Source organism: Podarcis pityusensis (genome assembly GCF_964106645.2).
Source record: "Podarcis pityusensis genome assembly, chromosome: 12".
NCBI classification, from domain to species: Eukaryota; Metazoa; Chordata; class Lepidosauria; order Squamata; family Lacertidae; genus Podarcis; species Podarcis pityusensis.
Window position 1 is genome coordinate 58,243,626 of NC_138037.1, and position 20,700 is coordinate 58,264,325.

At 42.6% G+C, this 20,700-nt stretch overlaps 2 protein-coding genes across 2 annotated transcripts in view; both read left to right on the forward strand.

Moving 5' to 3' along the window:
* CNTNAP2 (contactin associated protein 2) overlaps positions 1 to 20,700 on the forward strand; it is a 1,044,505-nt gene that overhangs the window by 459,602 nt on the left and 564,203 nt on the right. The gene's annotated exons all lie outside the window — the stretch shown is intronic.
* Positions 5,284 to 20,700, forward strand: part of LOC308460114 (tigger transposable element-derived protein 1-like) — a gene marked incomplete at its 3' end in the record, with an annotated part of 31,799 nt that continues 16,382 nt past the window's right edge. Inside the window, exons 1-2 of the mRNA XM_080976101.1 lie at positions 5,284 to 5,594; positions 5,765 to 7,224. Coding sequence (XP_080832227.1) covers positions 5,782 to 7,224 — 1,443 coding nt within the window. The 5' untranslated portion in view covers positions 5,284 to 5,594; positions 5,765 to 5,781. The remainder of the gene's footprint in view (positions 5,595 to 5,764; positions 7,225 to 20,700) is intronic.

The window sequence follows — 20,700 nt, forward strand, 5'->3', positions numbered from 1 at the left end:
TATCTAGAAAATTGAAGAATCTGAAACTATTATTTCCATATTAGAGAATGGATCTTAGAAATACCTATGCTACCAGAACAAAAGCTAAACAACAAAGAGGCGTAGGCAACCACTTAAAAGAAGTATGATGCCAAGAGCAAAAATTTGCATTTTGGCTTCTTCTTCTTTTTACATAAGCCAGCAAATACAAACAATACAATACAATACAAAATACAATACAATACATTTATATCCTGGTTTCCTACAAGGATCTCTCTAGTCCTAGTCTGACATGCCCGGCTATATGTTATTCTGGTGCTCTATGGCTGGCTCTTCAGAAAAACAGAAAAAGATAATTGTAATTATGAAAAATAGCAGGGTTTATGTTCATCTCATGATTGATTGACTGATGTGATTTCTTACCTGTCCTTCATCATTAGGTCCCAGGGCAGGTTACAGTAATTTAAAAATACAATATTAAATCAGTTAAAACAAATTACAGTCAAGAAAATAGGGTGGCTATATATATATATATATATATATATATATATATATATATATGCACCATGGTAAGAAGGTATCTTTCAACATTTCTCCAAACTCGTCCCCTTCATCTATTGCAATATAGTTCCAGTGACCTGCTTAGTATTGCTCAGGTTTTTGTACATTGTGACTTCATTTTCACATCTTTGCTCCTGCACATGAAATGTTCAGTTGTTTTAGCTATGTCCAAGTGAATTGTTCACATTTTGAGAATTTATGCAAATTTGACTTCCCACATTGTGACACTAACACTCTTTTCAGACAACCAGCTACACCGTGGACCTGTGCCTGGCAGAGTGGGATTGTGGCATCAAGCCACACCACCCATGTCAGCAGCATGCATGGCGGGGAAGCATGGTCCACGACTTCGCATACAAGGCTAACACATACCATGTATATGCACATTGCAGAAATGCATAAACACAGAGCGAGGTGGAGCTTCTTGGTGCCACAGCACTTCCCACTATGCCATGGACTAGACTAGATTTGTTGCTCTGTGAACTGCTCTGAGACCTCCGGGTATAGGACGGTATGTAAATTCAATAAATAAAATAAATAATAAAAATACACATACTAAAATGTTGTATGAAAAAGCTTATAAGCTTAGGAGGGATGACTTGTCCATGCTGCCTGTGAGAACTTAAAGCACGTGCCTGAGAGCAGTCCTGAGCGCCAGGGGAGGCTGCGCAGAGGCTTGGAGCTGCCCAGATGTGGAGTCAAGGTGGGCAGTGACACTCTACCTGCCTCAGACTAGCAAGTAGGCAGGTCAAGTAGATCATACCTCAAGGGGCGGGCAGGGGTTCTGTCTTAGTTCCTGCAAAGGATGTTTCAGGTTGCACACCAATGGTCCAAGCATTTCTAGCCCTAACCAATAGGTTTTTCTTGACAACAGGGGCGGGGCTTTTCATGCTTGTGGGTCTAGTTAGGCCTAGCATTGGTCCTAGAGAGGCCTGTGAAGCTCATTCTTCAAAACAATGATGTCATGTGTGACATCATATGGGACAGGTAGAGACTTGCCAATGCGCAACTGGGAATCTTAAAGTGTGCCCTCAATTCTTAATTGGCAAGGAAGGCTTGCCATCAGTGTTGTGCTGGTAGAACATGAGACTCTTAATCTCAGGGTTATGGATTTGAGCCCCACCTTAGGCAAAAGATTCCGCCATTGCAGGGGATCTGAAAAGATGACTCTAAGGGTCCCTTGCAAGGCTATGAGTCTAAGGTCAGCTGACAGGCAGTGCCTTGATGCCCCACTGTGCTAGCAACGTGCTCATGAGATCAGCAGGGCAGCAGGTCTCTGCAGAAACCAGGGATTCAAGTCACCCCCTGACACTTGTTTTTTTTTTTTAAAATAATATTTATTAAGATTTTCAAAAAAAAAAGAACATACAGAAAGCAAGAATTAAAATACGTTCATAGCCTTATTTTCATATATTCACTTTCTGGGACTCCCCCCTTCTCCCACCCCTACCGTATTCCTTTTTCATATTGTTGGCTCCACAAGCTCTCAGTTCTAATTAAAAACTTAATTTGTTTAAACCATTATTCGAATTTAAAATTTCTGCACTCCACATCAATACCCTTAAGAAAACACAAAAAATTTCTTTCCCAGGGCCCACCCCATTTTCATTCCACAATTTCCCTTTTTTTAATAATAAAAACACCCCACATAATAAAAATATCAGAAATAAGAAATAAAGAGTATAATAGATGAGACAAAGCCAGTTCAAAAAAAAAGAAGTTAACAAGCTTTTGGATTGTAGTTCTCCCCCCCTGTCCCCGGTTTAATTTCCCCCTGACCACCAAACCATGTTATCCGCCTGGGATTCTTACAATCCATAAATCACCTATTTCCCCCAACTCCTTGCTGGTTTTTTCTTCTTTTTTTTTTTTTTCCCCTTTCATAATCATTTTTAGAACACTTAACTTCAGATCTTTAATAAAGCTCCCCCCATTGTTCTTTCCAAATTGTAGTCCAGTTTCCTCTTGTTCCGCTGCTGAAACGTTCTAATTCAGAAGCTTAGTAAGTCTGCAGGGATTATTGTTATTCAGGAACAAAAACTTGCGTTCAGTCCCTTCCTTTCTTCAATAGAAAATTCTATTGTCTCCTTTAGCTGAACACCCTGTAGACAAAATATTATTTCCGTTTCGCAGCTTTCCCAGAAGATAACCAGTCCTGTAAAATTCCAATGGTGTTTTTTTCACTTACGACCATCTTTGTAATGTCCCGAAACTCCTCTAGGGGGATTGTTGTAACTTTGTCTTCTCTAGTCCAAAAGTCCGATTGTTATCCATGTTTTCGCCATTTTGTATCCAAGTTTTAACAAGTTGTAGCAAATTGTAACAAATTTAGCCAGCAAAGTTCTCATAATAAAATCCTCTCTGCTTTCCGACTTTGACAGCTACTTTGACAGCTGTCAAAATCTCCGACTCTTTTCACCAGGCTCTCTCTTCAATCACCCCGGTTCCCAGGGGGGGGGGGGTTACGTTTCTTCTCCCTCAGTTCATCCTCCAGCACAGTTCTTATAATTCCCCATCGTGGAATTCTTAGTTTTTATCAGCAATACAAATCTTTTTGGACCTTGGTTGCCCCATCCTTGTCTTGAAAGGTTTACAATAGGGGGGGGGACTGACTTCCTTTTTGGATCCCCCCCCGCTCGTATCCAATTCAAAAAGAAATTCTTTTTTTCCTCCTTTTAAACCCAGTTTCCAAATTACTCACGGGTTGTTGTCTAAAAGTCCGAATTTTCAATAGAAGAAGTCAGCGCTCTCCGCCGGATGGCATGCGGCTGCGCTCGGCAGGGATAGCAGAGGACTCAAAGCACCACGCTTCTCCCCGGCACCCGATCCGTAGCCTTTAAAAAGGCTCCTTCACGAGTCGGGAGGGCGCTAGCGGTGCCAGCCGAGTCTCCATGTCCACGACCCTCGTGGCCGTGGTTTTTAAGGGTCCCCGCATCGCCGGTGCGGTAGGACCCAGCCCCTGCCGAGCAGGCTCCCTCCGGAGCTCGGAGGGAGTCCGCCATTCGGCGATGGCGCCAACCCGGAAGTCCCAAGTCACCCCCTGACACTTGATGGGTGGTAACTTCAAGCCCTGCTTGGTTTGGATTTCCCTTTATAGTATGCCTTGCAAAAAAAGGAGTGTATTTTTAAAGCATGTATTGTTTTCTTTACTTTTTATATCTTTTAAATTACAAATTTAGTTACTCCTAAGAAATGTTTAGCAGGGCAGCAGGAGACTTATATCTCTGCCCTCCATAGATGGTGCTCCTCTCAGCAGAAATGTTGCCTTTTGCTGCAGGCTAAATTCTGCAAGAGACTATAGATGTGTAATCTGTACCTTCCCTACTAAAAAAGTTGCTGTTTGCTGAAATTCTTTTAACTTTCTTTTAAAATCTTTTAAAATGGAAAATTCAGCTGAGCAGGACCATCTGAGACGTTTACTTCATATCCTCTTCTCATGAATAGTAGATGATGTGGTAACTTCAGAATGAAGTGGGTGGGTGTCAATAATTGAATATTTCCCCTTATGAAATAGTAAATTAGCATGTAGATTTCACCCGTGCATGACTGTATAAAATGGTACAGTTTAAAAACATACTTTCCATCTGCTGTTTCTGAAAAGTAAGGGTGTTTCTAAATTTCTTTGTTGGATTCAGTCACATATTGAGAAATAATAATAATAATAATAATAATAATAATAATAATAATAATAATTTATATGCCACCTATCTGACTGGGTCGCCCCAGCTACTCTGGGCAGCTTCCAACAAATTAAAACACAGTAAGACATAAAACATTAAAAACTTCCCTGTACAAATTCAGGTTGCACAATGAAAGTTGATTTAGAGTTCTTAGGCAACAAATCCACTTTCGCACCTCAAATCAGTTGTTGTTGTTGTTGTTTGTTTGTTTGTTTGTTTTTTGCAATAAGGAAAGTGCTGAGAAAATGCACTGGAAAGTGTGGGGAAATGAAAGTTAATGCTCAATAAATAGGTAACATCACCTAATTGCCCCATAAAACAAATCATGGTGAATGCTCAATAAACAATTTGTCTAGAAGTGACCTAGGTTTTCATTTTCCAAATTCACAAGCGACCATTCCCTTCTAGTCCATAAATAACTCACTCATTGGTGATATATTCATTTCTAGGGAGTGGGGGAATGACCTTCAGGGATGGCTTTCTCCTGCATACTTCCAATTTTATTACTCAACTTTTAATATTTAGATAATCCTCTGTTTTCTTTGCAAGCTAGAAATTGGCTCTGTTCTCTTTTCTGAATGCTCATCTTTTTAACATTTCTGTGATTTGGTTCAGTGCTGTGTAGCCTCAGGCTGCTAGTCTACCTGAGCGGCATGAAGCCACGAACGTGGGCTCTGTATCTGGCCAGTGTTTTCCAGAAATAGGTCACCATAATGAAGAGCACCAAGCCCAAACTGAGGGATATGCCTGCAGGTAGGAAAGCAAATGAGATCCCTGGGCTTCTCTCTTGATCGGCATGAGCAGAGCTGGTGTGCAGCTGGCAGCCTGATCTACAGCAAGCCAAGGAAGCCACAATAGTTGGGATAAAACCTATAATAATCTCATGAAAACCCCAAGCCTGCATGTAAATCAGGCAGCATAGTGACGTTATTTTGGGGTGAGTTTTAAGAAAGTTAAGAATGGCAACGACAGTGGTTGCTTAGTTCTTCATAGCATTTCTAATATACTGAAGCGCTAAGAAATCTTATTTCTAATTTTGATTTTATTTTCTTAGAGGACCTTATACAGTGGTGCCCCGCAAGACGAATGCCTCGCAAGACGAAAAACTCGCTAGACGAAAGGGTTTTTCGTTTTTTGAGGTGCTTCGCAAGACGAATTTCCCTATGGGCTTGCTTCGCAAGACGAAAACGTCTTGCAAGTTTGTTTCCTTTTTCGTAAAACTGTTAATACCCAGGGTGCATTGCTTGAAGAGGTGCAGTTGCGACTTGACTTCGAGGAGCAACTCATAGCATGCGGTGTGGTAGCCTTTTTTGAGGTTTTTGAAGACTTTGGTGATTTTTGAAGCTTTTCCAAAACTTCTTTTGCAGCCATTTGGTAAGTTAAACTTTGAAAACTTTTTTGGGGGTTTTTGGATTTTGGGTTGGGGTGTTTGGAATTCAGGGACTTGGTTCTGGGTTTGAATTTCTGTGTGGTGGGTGGCTGGGTGGTTTTGAATTTTTTGGATGTGAAGCACTGATTATTTTTTTTGGGGGGGGGTTGCGAAGGTAGGAGCTGTGCTGCCATGGGACCCAAGAAGACTGCTGCTGCAGAGGCCGGCGAGGGGAAGAAGGAGAAGGTTACGCTGGAAATGAAGAAGGAGATCATCCGGAAGCACGACAGTGGAATGCGTGTGACAGACCTCGCCAGGGAGTACGGGAGGAATCCATCGACCATCGGGACCATCCTGAAGATGAGGGAGAAGATCCTTGCGACTCATGCAGCCAAGGGAGTCACCAGGATCGTGAAGAACCGCCCAGCTGTTCTGGAGGAGGTGGAGAAGTTGCTGCTCATCTGGTTAGAAGAGAAGCAGCGTGCAGGGGACACAGTGACTGAGGCCGTCATTTGTGAGAAGGCCAAGGCCTTGCACGCAGACCTCATCCAGGAACAGCCAGGAACCTCAGGTGAGCCAGAAGTCTTCAAGGCAAGCAGAGGCTGGTTTGACCGGTTCAAGACAAGATCTGGAATCCACAGCGTGGTCAGGCATGGAGAGGCTGCCAGTTCTGATGTTTCTGTGGCTGAAGACTTTGCAGCGGAGTTCCTGGAGGTTGTGAAGACGGAGGGCTACGTTCCACAGCAGGTCTTCAACTGCGACGAGACTGGGCTGTTTTGGAAGAGGATGCCCAAAAGGACTTTCATCACACAGGAGGAGGCCAAGTTGCCTGACCACAAGCCCATGAAGGACCGTCTGACCCTGCTCTTCTGTGCCAACGCAAGCGGCGACCTGAAGATCAAGCCCCTGCTGGTGTACCACTCGGAGAGCCCACGGGCCTTCAAGAAACACAAGGTCGACAAGGAGCAGCTGAGTGTCATGTGGCGATCCAACAGTAAGGCTTGGGTCACACGTGTGCTGTTTGTGGACTGGGTCAATCTTGCTTTTGGCCCTGCTGTCAAACAATACCTGCTGGACAACGACCTGCCGCTGAAGGCTTTGCTTCTGATGGACAATGCTCCTGCTCATCCTAAAGGCCTTGAGGAGGACTTGTTGGAGGAGTTCAACTTCATCAACATCATGTTCCTGCCGCCTAACACCATGCCACTGCTCCAGCCGATGGATCAGCAGGTCATCGCCAATTTCAAAAAACTCTACACCAAGGAGCTTTTCAGGCGATGCTTCGAGGTGACTGATTGCACCACCATCACCCTGCGGGAATTCTGGAAGGACCACTTCGACATCGTCACCTGCTTGAAGATGATCACCATGGCCTGGAACGGGATCAGCCAGAGAAATTTGAATTGCGCTTGGCGCAGCCTGTGGCCGGACTGTGTGGCACCAAGTGACTCTGATGCACCAGAGTCAACAGTGGTGCAGGACATTGTTGCCTTGGGGAGGACCATGGGCCTGGAGGTCACAGAGGAGGACAACAGCGAGCTGGTGGAGGAGCATGACCACGAGCTGACCACCCAGGAGCTGGTCGAACTGCAGACAGAGGCTGCGCAGGAGCAGGCCTCGCTCGAAGAGGAGGAAGCAACTGGGGAACGGCTGTCCTCCAAAGAACTGAGGGACATTTGCCTGAAGTGGAAGGATGTGCAGGCTTTTGCACAGCGGCACCACCCTGACAAGCACGTGGCACATGACCTTGCAAACACTTTTGATACGAGGGTCATGTCGCCTTTCAGGGAGGTGCTGAAAAGGCGGATGAAGCAGCAGACCATGGACAGGTTCTTCAGCAAGAAGCAAAGAGTGGAAGAGGAACCTTCTTCGAGTTGTCCCCCAGAGTCTTAGAAAATGTACTGTACACTTTGTTGATTTTTAAATGTTTTTCTGTCATGTTTAGAAACTTAATTTATTGTTCCTTCAATTTTTGAAATGCTCTTTACAGTATGTGTGACTTTAAAGAGCACTTAATAAACTCTTGTTGTACCAAATTTGGCTTTGTTTGGACTTTTTTTGACCATAGGGACGCATTAATTGAATTTCAATGCATTCCTATGGGATTTCGTGCTTCACAAGACGAAAAATTCGCTAGACGAAAAAACTTGCGGAACGAATTAATTTCGTCTTGCGAGGCACCACTGTATATGACGTAATGAATCCCGAAACAATTTAAGCATCAATGGTGTTTGGGTGCATTGCATTGTAATCTGTCCTGTTTTGTGGTTTCTGAGGATTTTTTGGCCTGCTAGAGCCTTTTCCACAGATTTGGGGGTGGGTTGTGGAACACCCCCCCTTCCAAATATGGATATGTTTAGAAGACCCCACGCCTGGCTCAGGCTCTGCTCTTTGGATGCTGTATAGGAAGGTGTTTGCAGATTATTGATTTGTATACAGTGGTACCTCTGGTTCTGGTTACGTACTTAATTCGTTCCGGAGGTCCGTTCTTAACCTGAAACTGTTCTTAACCTGAAGCACCACTTTAGCTAATGGGGCCTCCTGCTGCTGCCGTACCACCAGAGCACAATTTCTGTTCTCATCCTGAAGCAAAGTTCTTAACCTGAGGTACTATTTCTGGGTTAGCAGAGTGTGTAACCTGAAGCGTCTGTAACCTGAGGTACCACTGTAGTTTGGGACACAAACCTTGCAACTGATTCAGTTACATTTGTAAAACACTTTGAGGGTTTGTTTGTTTTTTACAATCAAGCAGTGTATAAATTTTATGAAATAAAGAAAAAATGAATAAAAGCAGCTTGCAACAGCAGCACGAGGCCGTGCTCCTAGGGATGAACCAATGCTGTGCCTCTGCAGGGGGACTGAACATGGGAATGCTTTAATGTATGATTATGGCAAAATGAATCATGGCTCTCAAATGGCATCACCGTGTGATTGTGATCTAATGGCCACCAGCAGCCCCACAGACTCCTCAAGCACTCTTGCTAGGGTTGCAGTAGCTGCTTCAAATGCTATGATTTGCTGGGAAGCAGATTTGAATGTAAGAAATCAGTGCAGATCTGTCCTATGCAGTGGCAACAAAAGGAAATAGCTGATTTGAAAAAGGAAGAGAAAAAAGCTAAAAATGCAAGAAAGTCCACTAATAGTACATTTTTCGTTGTTAAAAATATTCAGGGCAAAATTAGGATGAAAATAAAACTAGTAAAGTACTCATTAACATTTTTTTTAAATAAAAAAACTGCTTTTGAAAGTTTCTAGCTTGTGATACAAGCTTTGCAACTGATCAAATTATGTGTGTAAAAGCAGTTTGGAACAGGAGCACCTTCCTTGATTGACTGTGGCATACCCTCCAACATTTCTCCAATGAAAAAAATAGGGACATCCCATTCCATAATGATAATTTTACTATTTATACTCCACACATCTTTACTGACCTGTGGCAGCCACTCTGGGTGGCTTCCAGCATATAGAAAAACATAATAAAACATTAAACATTTAAAAAAACTTCCCTATACAGGATTGCCTTCAGATGGCTTGGGGGTCAAATAACTCCATACCCTCCAACATTTATCCAATGGAAATCAGGACATCCTAAGGAAAAGTGGGCCATTCCGTGATCAAATCAAAAAGCGGGCGGTCCTGGAGGTGCTCCTAAACATGATTAGAGGGGACCGGCTGGTTGAAGGGATCCAGGTCGGAGATAAACACTACAAATTGAAAGCTTTTGCAGATGATTTGGTTTTGACATTGCAGAAGCCAGAATCTAGTACGAAAAGAGCCTTGGAATTGATTCATGAGTTTGGTCGGATGGCAGGTTTTAAATTAAATAAGCAAAAGACAAAGGTTTTGGAAAAAAATTTGACAACTGAGGAAGTAGAAAGATTTCAGAAAGAGACAGACTTAACAGTTGTTAAGAAGGTAAAATACCTAGGGGTTAATATGACTGCTAAAAATTTGAATTTATTTAAGGACAACTATGAAAAGTGTTGGACAGAAATTAAAAAGGACTTAGAAAGTTGGTCAAAACTAAAACTTTCCTTGTTGGGCCGAATTGCTGTGATAAAGATGAATGTATTGCCAAGAATGTTGTTTTTGTTTCAGACCCTACAGATTGTGGACAGAGTGGAATGTTTTACAAAGTGGCAGAGAGATATTTCTAAATTTGTCTGGCAGGGCAAAAAGCCCCGAATAAAATTTAAAATTTTAACGGATGCAAAGGAAAGAGGGGGGTTTGCCCTGCCAGACTTAAGGTTATACTACGAAGCTGCGGCTTTCTGCTGGATGAAAGATTGGTTACTTTTAGAGAACACTGACGTCCTGGATCTGGAAGGGTTTAATAATGCTTTTGGATGGCATGCATACTTGTGGTACGACAAGGTAAAAATCCATAAGGCTTTCAAGAGCCATATTGTCAGGAAGGCCGTGTTTAAGGTCTGGGTAAAATACAAAGATTTATTAGAAAATAAGACCCCAAGGTGGCTGTCACCTGTGGAAGCCAAGGCCCCGAAAAGACTCAATATGGAGGCCAATTGGCCGAAATATTGGGAAATACTAGAGAAGGAAGGAGTCACTTGGAGATTGCAGAGTTTTGAGAAATTAAAGGAGAAAGTGCAAAATTGGTTACATTATGCTCAGATTAGAGAGGTCTTCAAGCTAGACAAGAAAATAGGTTTCCAGGTGGAAAAATCGAAATTAGAAACTGAACTGTTAGAACCAAAAACTAAGGTACTCTCAAAAATGTATAACTTGTTGTTGAAATGGAATACGCAGGATGAAACTGTCAAATCAGCTATGATAAAATGGGCACAGGATATTGGGTACAACATTATGTTTGCTGACTGGGAAAAGTTATGGACCACCGGTGTGAGGTTTACGGCATGTAATGCCTTGAAAGAAAATATTATGAAAATGATATACAGGTGGTACATGACCCCAGTCAAGCTGGCAAAAATATATCACTTGCCTGATAATAAATGTTGGAAATGTAAGGAAACCGAAGGAACATTCTTTCACCTCTGGTGGACGTGCCCAAGGATCAAGGCCTTCTGGGAAGTGATTTACAATGAGTTAAAAAAGGTATTTAAGTATACCTTCCTTAAGAAACCAGAGGCCTTCCTTCTGGGCATTGTGGGCCAAGGGGTGTTAAAGAAGGATCAAACTTTTTTTATGTATGCAACAACAGCAGCAAGAATACTTATCGCAAAGTACTGGAAGACCCAAGATTTACCCACACTGGAAGAATGGCAGATGCAACTGATAGAATATATGGAGCTGGCTGAAATGACCGGCAGGATTCGAGACCTGGGAGAAGAGATGGTGGAAGAGGACTGGAAAAAATTTAAGGACTATCTACAAAAATATTATAAATTGTATGAATGTTAGGAGAATGCACGACTGAATGAAACATGGCTGCAGTAATCTTATTGTAAGATATATGAAATTAAATGAAAGGGACGTAATTTGGAGTAACATTATTGGAAATTTATATAAATAAGAATGGAAATAAGGTAATAAATTGCTGCATGTAACGATAAGATTGAGAACGCAGGGAAGGGAGATGTGAGGAAGTCTGAAGATTATGAAACTAGGATTTGTGAACAATATTTACTTTAATCTGTACCTTTTGATCTTTTCTATTTTTTTCTTTTCTTTACTCTAACTTTATTTTATATTCTTGTATGTTATATGGTGATGGTAATTTGTATGTTTGGTGTTTCTTAAAAAAAAATTTCAATAAATATCTTATAAAAAAAAAAACAAATCAAAAAGCGGGATGGCTTCTCTAAATCAGGGACATCCCTGGAAAATAGGGACACTTGGAGGGTCTGCTGTTGCACAGGTTTAATCTTAAATGATCTCTGAGTTTATTTTTTTAAATGAAAAAGAAGCTGTGTCTGTAAATTTTTTTGTGTATCCCAGATGACTGCACTGTGGAGAAGATGAATGATGGTGTTAATATGTGAGTTTGCATTTGCAGATGGGAGCCCTGCACATTTTCTCTTTGGAATCTTGCTCATTTCTCCCCCCACCCCAGCAACACAGTATGTAGCAGCAGCAGCAGACAGAAATGTTTGCCCTCTTTAGCAGATCGCAAGGGACAGATTCAGCTGTACAGAGGGGACCATTTACCTCTTAAGATATAGATTTACCAAAGCCTTCAAAAATGTAATTTTCAGGAGCCATGTTTGTTTAACCAAGTCACACCATGGAATAAGCCACATTAGCATGCTATAAGGACCATTACTGGATGTTGGAAGTGTTATTTCGAAAGGCAGCAAGAGCTAACTAGCGCATATCCTGCTGTGGCTTATTGCTATATTTCCACAGCTTAAAATGAGGCAGAAATAATGTCCAAAGTACCCTACCAAAGTAAGACACTGACCTGACAAATTTAGCATTCTAATTGCCTTGAAGGAGATCCTTTTACTTTCCTCCAGCTACAAATGCACATCATAAAGCTTTCTGACTTCTTTGTATCAGAAAATTGGCAGTTTGCTTTCATAGAATCATAGAATCATAGAGTTGGAAGAGACCACAAGGGCCATCGAGTCCAACCCCCTGCCAAGCAGGAAACACCATCAGAGCACTCCTGACATATGGTTGTCAACTCTCTGCTTAAAGACCTCCAAAGAAGGAGACTCCACCACACTCCTTGGCAGCAAATTCCACTGTCGAACAGCTCTTACTGTCAGGAAGTTCTTCCTAATGTTTAGGTGGAATCTTCTTTCTTGTAGTTTGGATCCATTGCTCCGTGTCCGCTTCTCTGGAGCAGCAGAATACAACCGTTCTCCCTCCTCTATGTGACATCCTTTTATATATTTGAAGATGGCTATCATATCACCCCTTAACCTCCTCTTCTCCAGGCTAAACATGCCCAGCTCCCTTAGCCGTTCCTCATAAGGCATCGTTTCCAGGCCTTTGACCATTTTGGTTGCCCTCCTCTGGACACGTTCCAGTTTGTCAGTGTCCTTCTTGAACTGTGGTCCCCAGAACTGGACACAGTACTCCAGGTGAGGTCTGACCAGAGCAGAATACAGTGGCACTATTACTTCCCTTGATCTAGATGCTATACTCCTATTGATGCAGCCCAGAATTGCATTGGCTTTTTTAGCTGCCGCGTCACACTGTTGGCTCATGTCAAGTTTGTGGTCAACCAAGACTCCTAGATCCTTTTCACATGTACTGCTCTCAAGCCAGGTGTCACCCATCTTGTATTTGTGCCTCTCATTTTTTTTGCCCAAGTGCAATACTTTACATTTCTCCCTGTTAAAATTCATCTTGTTTGTTTTGGCCCAGTTCTCTAATCTGTCAAGGTCGTTTTGAAGTGTGATCCTGTCCTCTGGGGTGTTAGCCACCCCTCCCAGTTTGGTGTCATCTGCAAATTTGATCAGGATGCCCTTGAGTCCATCATCCAAGTCGTTGATAAAGATGTTGAATAAGACCAGGCCCAAGACAGAACCCTGTGGCACCCCACTAGTCACTCTTCTCCAGGATGAAGAGGAACCATTGATGAGCACCCTTTGGCTTCGGTCAGTCAGCCAGTTACAAATCCACTGAGTGGTAGCATAGTCAAGACCGCATTTTACCAGCTTCTTTACAAGAATATCATGGGGCACCTTGTCAAATGCCTTGCTGAAATCAAGGTAGGCTACATCCACTACGTTCCCTTGATCTACCAGGCTTGTAATTCTGTCAAAAAACGAGATCAGGTTAGTCTGACATGACTTATTTTTCAGAAATCCATGCTGACTATTGGTGATCACAGCATTCCTTTCTAGGTGCTCACAGACTGTTTGCTTAATGATCTGCTCCAGAATCTTCCCTGGTATTGATGTCAGACTGACTGGGCGGTAATTATTTGGGTCCTCTCTTTTCCCCTTTTTGAAAATAGGGACAACATTTGCCCTCCTCCAGTCTGCCGGGACTTCACCTGTTCTCCAGGCATTCTCAAAGATGACTGCCGGTGGTTCTGAGATCACATCTGCCAGTTCTTTTAATACTCTTGGATGCAGTTCATCTGGCCCTGGAGACTTGAATACATCTAAACTAGCCAAGTATTCTTGTACTATCTCCTTAGTTATTCTGGGCTGTGTTTCCTCTGCTGAATCATTTGCTCCAAATTCTTCAGGTCGGGCATTGTTTTCTTTATCGGAGAAGACTGAGGCAAAGAAGGCATTGAGGAGTTCAGCCCTTTCTGTGTCCCCTCTTTGCATTTCACCATCTTCTCCTCTGAGCTTTAAAACATGCAGTTGCTCTTTTTTGTCATTGGGTATTTACTATAAACCAACTTGATGGTATTTTAACCTTTAATTTTTGTTAAAGATTAATTCAGACTAAGGTTACGCGGAACCATTTTATAAATTTGTTAGCCCGACTGAAATTTGGTTCGTGTCTCTCAGAACAGCCGATTGACTCCTTTCAAGCAGGTTGGGGCAACACAACCCTGTCTGCTGGACTTCTTGCTCTGATTACGCAAGTCATTTATTCCGCTGCCAAGGCCAGATTTGGGATTGGGGGCCCCTGGTGAAATACTGCAAATAGGGCCCCTTCCTGCCCCAAATAAACTCAGGCAGTAAATTTATTGTGGCATAAGCTTTGATGCACTGCAAATTTATATATACTTGGAGTATGTAGAGATTCACAACTCTCAGTAAAACACATAACAAACATTTTATTGAGACTGAAAAAGAAAATACTCTGAGCATGTGCAGCTTCACATTTTGAACCTCCTTAACTGGCTTAATTCGTCCACATACACAGGTAGCCTTCAAAGTGAAGAAGTGCAGCCTGATGCTAAGAAACCAAGGAAACCTAGGAAGGAGCTGCCAGGCATTTTACATGCCACTGGGCAATCTTTGCCCACTCTGCCAGCACTATAATCGGAGACACCATCTTCTGAAGCAAATTCCAAATTCCTGTTCCCAGTTTTGTTGTTTTCCTGCCTCCTATCTCTGTCCTTGTGTTCCTGCGTCTCCTGTCATTCAGACTGCTTCTGGCTTTTCTTCTGATTTGGGCTTCATTCAGTTCCAGGGAGGCCGATCCTCCGCAGTGATGCCTGACATGAATGCAGGGGTGCCTAGGAGAGAAAGCCATATGACTGGGGAATATTTCTGTCCAAACGCCACTTGACTCAGCGGAAGCTTTTCACTTGGCTTTAGAACAGGCCCCCAAAGAAATCTCTCCTGCTGTTTTGTGTGGCTTGCACTTAAGTGTCAATACAGCTTGTGACTAAAAAATATACAGTAAAGCAAAACTTATCAGCTATTGTTCCACCAGAAGCTACACATGATAGAAATTGCTTGTGATGCTTGACACATTTCTTGTGCGTGAGAGAGGGAGGGAGAATTATTGCGGGTAAGACCTTGCCCCATCCATCTTGGATTCCATCCGCTCAATCACTGGGCAACAGACCATGTGCATTTGTGTACCTTCTGCCTGGCTTACTGCTTGAAGCATGTGATCAGACATAGCATTTCATTTCCAGTGTCTAAGATGACTGTGGAAAGCAAAACACACTCCTGCAAACATTAAAAGTCACACGGGGAAAAGAGGGTGTGGGTGGTTGTGGGTGTGGGTGTGCGCGCACATTCCCCATCCTCATTTGTCAGTGAGGATGGATGTGGTTCTGTACCAGCTTTATTTTAGGGTTGCTTTCCCCCATTTGCCATCTGGGAGGGGAAATGGCCTTTTACTATGCTTTTAGCATTTGCATTTATGGAGCAGATTTTAATATTAAAGGTCACATTATGCTTTCTAATTGCTGAACTCTGCAGCCATCTCTGGCAAGGTTCCACTTGCATAATTGCCATCTATAAATACAAGGCAGCACTTTGACAGAAAACAGATCAGTTGTTTGTTTGGGTTGTTGTTTTTTGCTTTTGCACATTTTAGTGTAATTGGAAAAGTAGGCAAGTTAAATAAATATGTCACCGTATTCAGTTTGATCTTACGTTCCTCTTCAACACAAGCTGATTCTCTCAAACACTTCACTCCAGACAGAACATCTCCCATAAGTCTTTTATTGTAACTAATGGCTTACTAGGAAGTGCTCACCCTGATATGCCCGTTGGAGGTGCTGCTGCTGCTGCTGTTTTGTACCTTTATTTTAGATCTTCTTGTCATTTATGTGGAAATTGTTTAATTGGGATGTGTATTTTTAAAAGTTTTATTTATTGTTTATGACTACTTTTGCTGTGTCGTAGTCATGTATTTTTTTCGTGCTGTGAGCTGTCTTGAGCATGGTTTCAACTGTGGAAAGGTGGCATACAAATGAAATTATGCATTCATAATTCAGATATAGGTCTGAAAGGGCTACAGTATCTCCTTCAGCTTACTGAAGAAAGCAGCATTTCCATGCTTCTAAATTTTGTATGTCCTATTTGATTTGACAAGTGATATTGGTGTCACTGGAAATTATTCAGGTTTTAAGTGCCTTGTATCAATTGTATTAACTTTCAGATGATGAGGATTTGAAGAGAGCTGACTTACGCTGAGTCAGAGCCATCCAGTCTGCTACAACTGGGTGGTTGACATGTCCCTGTGGTTTAGAATTACGCTTATGCGCAGGGCTTGCATCATCCCTCCCCCGCTGCTGTGCTGGCAGGAGCTAAGCCGTGGTTTGTGTAGGTAGGCTCAAGTATGACCCAAGTCCAAGATTCAGCTCAAAGGGTTTTATATAAACACCAGGAACAAGACAGGCAGAGGCCCACCAAAATATAGACACCTTAAGCCATCCCAGGCAGGCAGCACCCCCTCCTGCCCCCTCCTGCGATAGGTCACCTTATGCTGTAAGTAGCAAATCACAGCACTGGCCCTTGGATCTGGCCTGCAAAGGCTGCAGGCGTAACTGTTTGGCTTAGCCCTGCAGCTGAACCTGGGCGTGTGCTTTATGTCTCCCCAAAAAGCCACAAGACGTAAGGCAAGAGGAAAGCTTCCTTGCAGCTCATGATTTATTTGGAGGCAAATCACAAGCTGTAAATCCCAGCCGAACCATGGCTCAGTTTCTGGCAGCAGAGCGGCAGGAGTTGCACAGGAGCCATGGTTTCAGCCCTGGTTTCAGGCCTGTGCGACAGCAGACCACACCTTAGGAGGGGGTGGAGTTGCCCATTGGGGTTTGAAATATACAGTGGTACCTCGGGTTAAGAACTTAATTTGTTCTGGAGGTCCGTTCTTAACCTGAAACTGTTCTTAACATGAGGTACCACTTTAGCTAATGGGGCTTCCTGCTGCCGCCGTGCGATTTCTGTTCTCATCCTGAAGCAAAGTTCTTAACCTGAGGTACTATTTCTGGGTTAGCGGAGTCTGTAACCTGAAGTGTCTGTAACCCAAGGTACCACTGTACTCGGAGTCGCCAGTGAAATATACTCAGAGTCGCATAGTGATTTCATGCTCTTTATTGCAGCTCAAAAAACAGTGAATGAATTTCCCCCTAAACATCGGCTTTATATACATTATTTACACAAAGAGTCCTATCTGGCTGGCTGATTCTGCTTCCCTCCTGGAGCCTGATTGGGCAGCTCCTGCAGGCTAATCAGTTGTTGCATTCTAGGATCCAAGCTTAGTACATAACAGGGTTGCTCTCAAGTTTCTCAATGTTTGAGTCTTAAGTTTGGTTCGCCATAATTTTGACTTCAAAATTGCTATAAACCTTTTGCTTGAGTAGGACACCACAAATATTCTTTAAATAGATTTCTCTTTAGGTAAAAAAAAAAAAATTGGTATCAACACTGAAACCATATACTGTATATGGGATAAACATTTGAGAATTAAATAAATCACAGAACCATAGAATTTAATGTGGGAGAGGCAGTAAACAGGGAAACAGGCTTTTCCTCAATGCAGTTCTTCTCAAAATATAAGACCTGCATCTGGGGAAATATCTGAAAGTCTCAAATATCAGGCAGCCATGATTACTGTCCTTAACAATTATAGTTTGGGGAAAGGGGATAGATGCTTGTGAGTACGTGTTATCAGGTTCTAGGCTACATCACTAAAATGCGAATATGCTAGGGATGCAGCGTCAAAATGTCAGTTTTCTATGTTGACGGCATTTTCAGCATATTTTGTGCGTGTCCCTCAGCTGGGAATTTGGTTATGAGTTTCTTCCACCTGCAGCGAAAATTATGCCAGTGTCCTCTCCTTTGGAGTTTACAGTTTGACTTTTTCTAAAGCTGTGCTTTCCTGTTCTAGTCCCCCACCCCCACCCCAGATTGGAGGTGTTTATACTTTGCACTTTTTATCTTTGTCTTTTATCTTTATCTTCTTATTTCCTTCTTAAAGAATAGCAGTATAAAATGGGGTGGGGGGTTGGTGCACATAAATATTAAGCTTTTATCTCTGCTGATGGCACAGAATAGGGAAAGCACATTATTCCACAAAACCTTTTCTTCAAAGAAAGGAAAAGTGGCTGTCACACCATGGCTACAAGACTGAGCCACGAAGTGGAAAGTTCCTGTTTCTGCCATGAAGACAATTGATCGTGTTCTGCAAGCCTCCCCCACCCCCTCCATTCTCCCATTTTATGGGCTTTTCCTTGTCCCCTTTCCCTTGCAGCCCTAAATAGGAAGGCAGGGAAGAGATGCAATGAATAGACAGGAACGGACTCTGAAGGGTTTGTCTCACTTCATTTGAGCTTCATCTCAGGAAGTGCTGGCCCAGCACTGTGGCTCACATGGATTACTCGTGAGGAGCTCATGCACTTGCCTTTCTCCAATTAGGCAGTCTGACTCACAGCAGGGAGGACTCGACTGGCCAAACTGGGCTGCTTAACGGGAGCACTTTTCTGAGGTGGAGGAGGGTGAATTCCTTGCCTAAAATAATACTGACCTGACTTCTTGTGTGCATTAGAAGATAATGTGCATGAAGCTCTTTGAACTTTTGAAAGTGATGCATACAAAGTGGTGTAGTAGTAATATAGTAGAATAATGATAGTTAAATGAACATTTCCACATTTAAAACACCCCATTTACTGGTGTGTGTTTTTTAGCATTTGCTATGTGAATAAGGATGGCTGGACCCCCACCCTGAACAATTTCAGTAGCTCTATCAAAGGTATTTTGGATTCTCCCAAACCTCTCAAGACTTCCTTCTTATGTTACCTCCTGCAACAGGCCTCCTGCAGTGCTCCATAAAAGCAGAAGATTTGTGCCATACGGGAGGCATCCATGAAGCATAGCTCAATGGCAGAGTGCATGCTTAGCATTCATAAAGTAGCCCTGGTATCTTCACTTAAAAGGATCAGGCAGCCAATGATGTGAAGCTCCTCTGTCTGAAAGGCTGGAGAGTCGCAGCCACTCGGAGTTGATAGTACTAGGCTAGCATGTTTATATTTCTATACAGTGGTACCTCGGGTTACATACGCTTCAGTTTACATACGCTTCAGATTACAGACTCTGCTAACCCAGAAATAGTGCTTCAGGTTAAGCACTTTGCTTCAGGATGAGGACAGAAATCGTGGTCCGGCGGCGCGGCGGCAGCAGGAGGCCCCATTAGCTAAAGTGGTGCTTCGGGTTAAGAACAGTTTCAGGTTAAGAACGGACCTCCGGAACGAATTAAGTACTTGACCCGAGGTACCACTGTACTGCCCTTCATTTGAGGATCAGAGAGTAGTTTGCCATATAAAAACACAAAAATACATAACATAAATACAAAAACAATATCGTCTCACCGTTTAAAATGCCATGGATTGTTTAATCAGTAAACATCCTCAGAGAAGAAGAGTGTTTTCACCTAAAGATATGTAATGAAGGCACCAGGCGAGTCTCCCTGGGGAGAACATCCCACAAATGGGGAGCCACCGCAGAAAAGGCTCATTCTCTCCTTGCCACCTTTTGGCCCTCTCGTGGAGCAGGCACACAAAGAAGGGCCTCAGGTGATGATTGCAGGGTCTGTGCTGGTTTATATGTTTTGCTGGTCCTTGATGTGTTGTGGTCGCAAGCTGTTTAAGGCTTAATAGGTCAAAGCCAGCACTCCAAATTGAACCTGGGAATTACTTGGCAGCCAGTTCAGCTTCCTAGTCTTACCATACCAGCTTCTTGCTGGGCTTCATCCAGCACTGCTAGATCTGGAGTGGTGTGGAAAGAGCACACACAGAAAAGTTTTTGCTGAGAAGGAACACCTCCAAATTAGCTTGGAATTTAACTTATGTTTAGATTTTGGTGAATAATATTGTGGCACTTTTATTGGTTCTTTTGTTGCTTCTAGAAGGTGTACGGCTGCCTGACCGATCCCCCTTCTGAAGCTAGAAGCAAAAACACTGATATGATGCTTAATTTAGTTCAGCATGAAATGTTAATTAGGATTATAACAAGCTATTTGTCCAGCTTTTTTGAAAAAGATTTGGGTAATGTGGGTACCATTGATAGTGTTTTTCAAGTCATCAGGTGGAAAATGTACCTTTTGAGAATGTTTTTTTTAAAGATTCAAATTATTTTATGAAGACTGAAGAGAAATAGTGTGCTTGAGAAAATTCACCCTTGTAAGCAGTGTTGAGTCACTCCTAATTAGAATCATTATGAAGGAGAAAGAATTAGAGCCATATATTCAGGAGAGACTATTTATGTTAGTCTTTCAGGATTTGGGTTCTAACATCTAAGGGCTGATTCACACAAGACCTTTTTTAAAAAAAATGACACATACTTAAGTGCGTTCTAGAGGGAAGGATTAATTTGTGTATTTACAGTCCATGCCACTTTCACCTGTGTTCACTCCTAAGTTAGTTCTGTTGTTGTTGTTGTTGTTGTTGTTGTTGTTGTTGTTGTTAAGACCCTGCCCATCTGGGTTTTTGTACTGCTATCATTGGTACCAGTTGTACTGAGCCAACTTTTCTCTGCTGAGGCCTCTGGTGGAGACTGATGTTGGAGCTTGGTATGTATATATTGCAGCAGAGTGCAGAAATAAGTAATCAGATAAAACTGGTTGAAAGAATGAATAAGCTTAAAGTTTACTAATCATGGCAACCGAAGCCATTGCATTTGCTTACCATGGAATCACAATGTTAACATAAGGAAGGTCTAATACTAACAGACCTGGAGAAGAAGCAGGAAGGAAGTAAAAGCCAGAGAAACAACAACCTACAGGTAGATGCTCAAGGAAACAGGTACAGATGCTTATTGC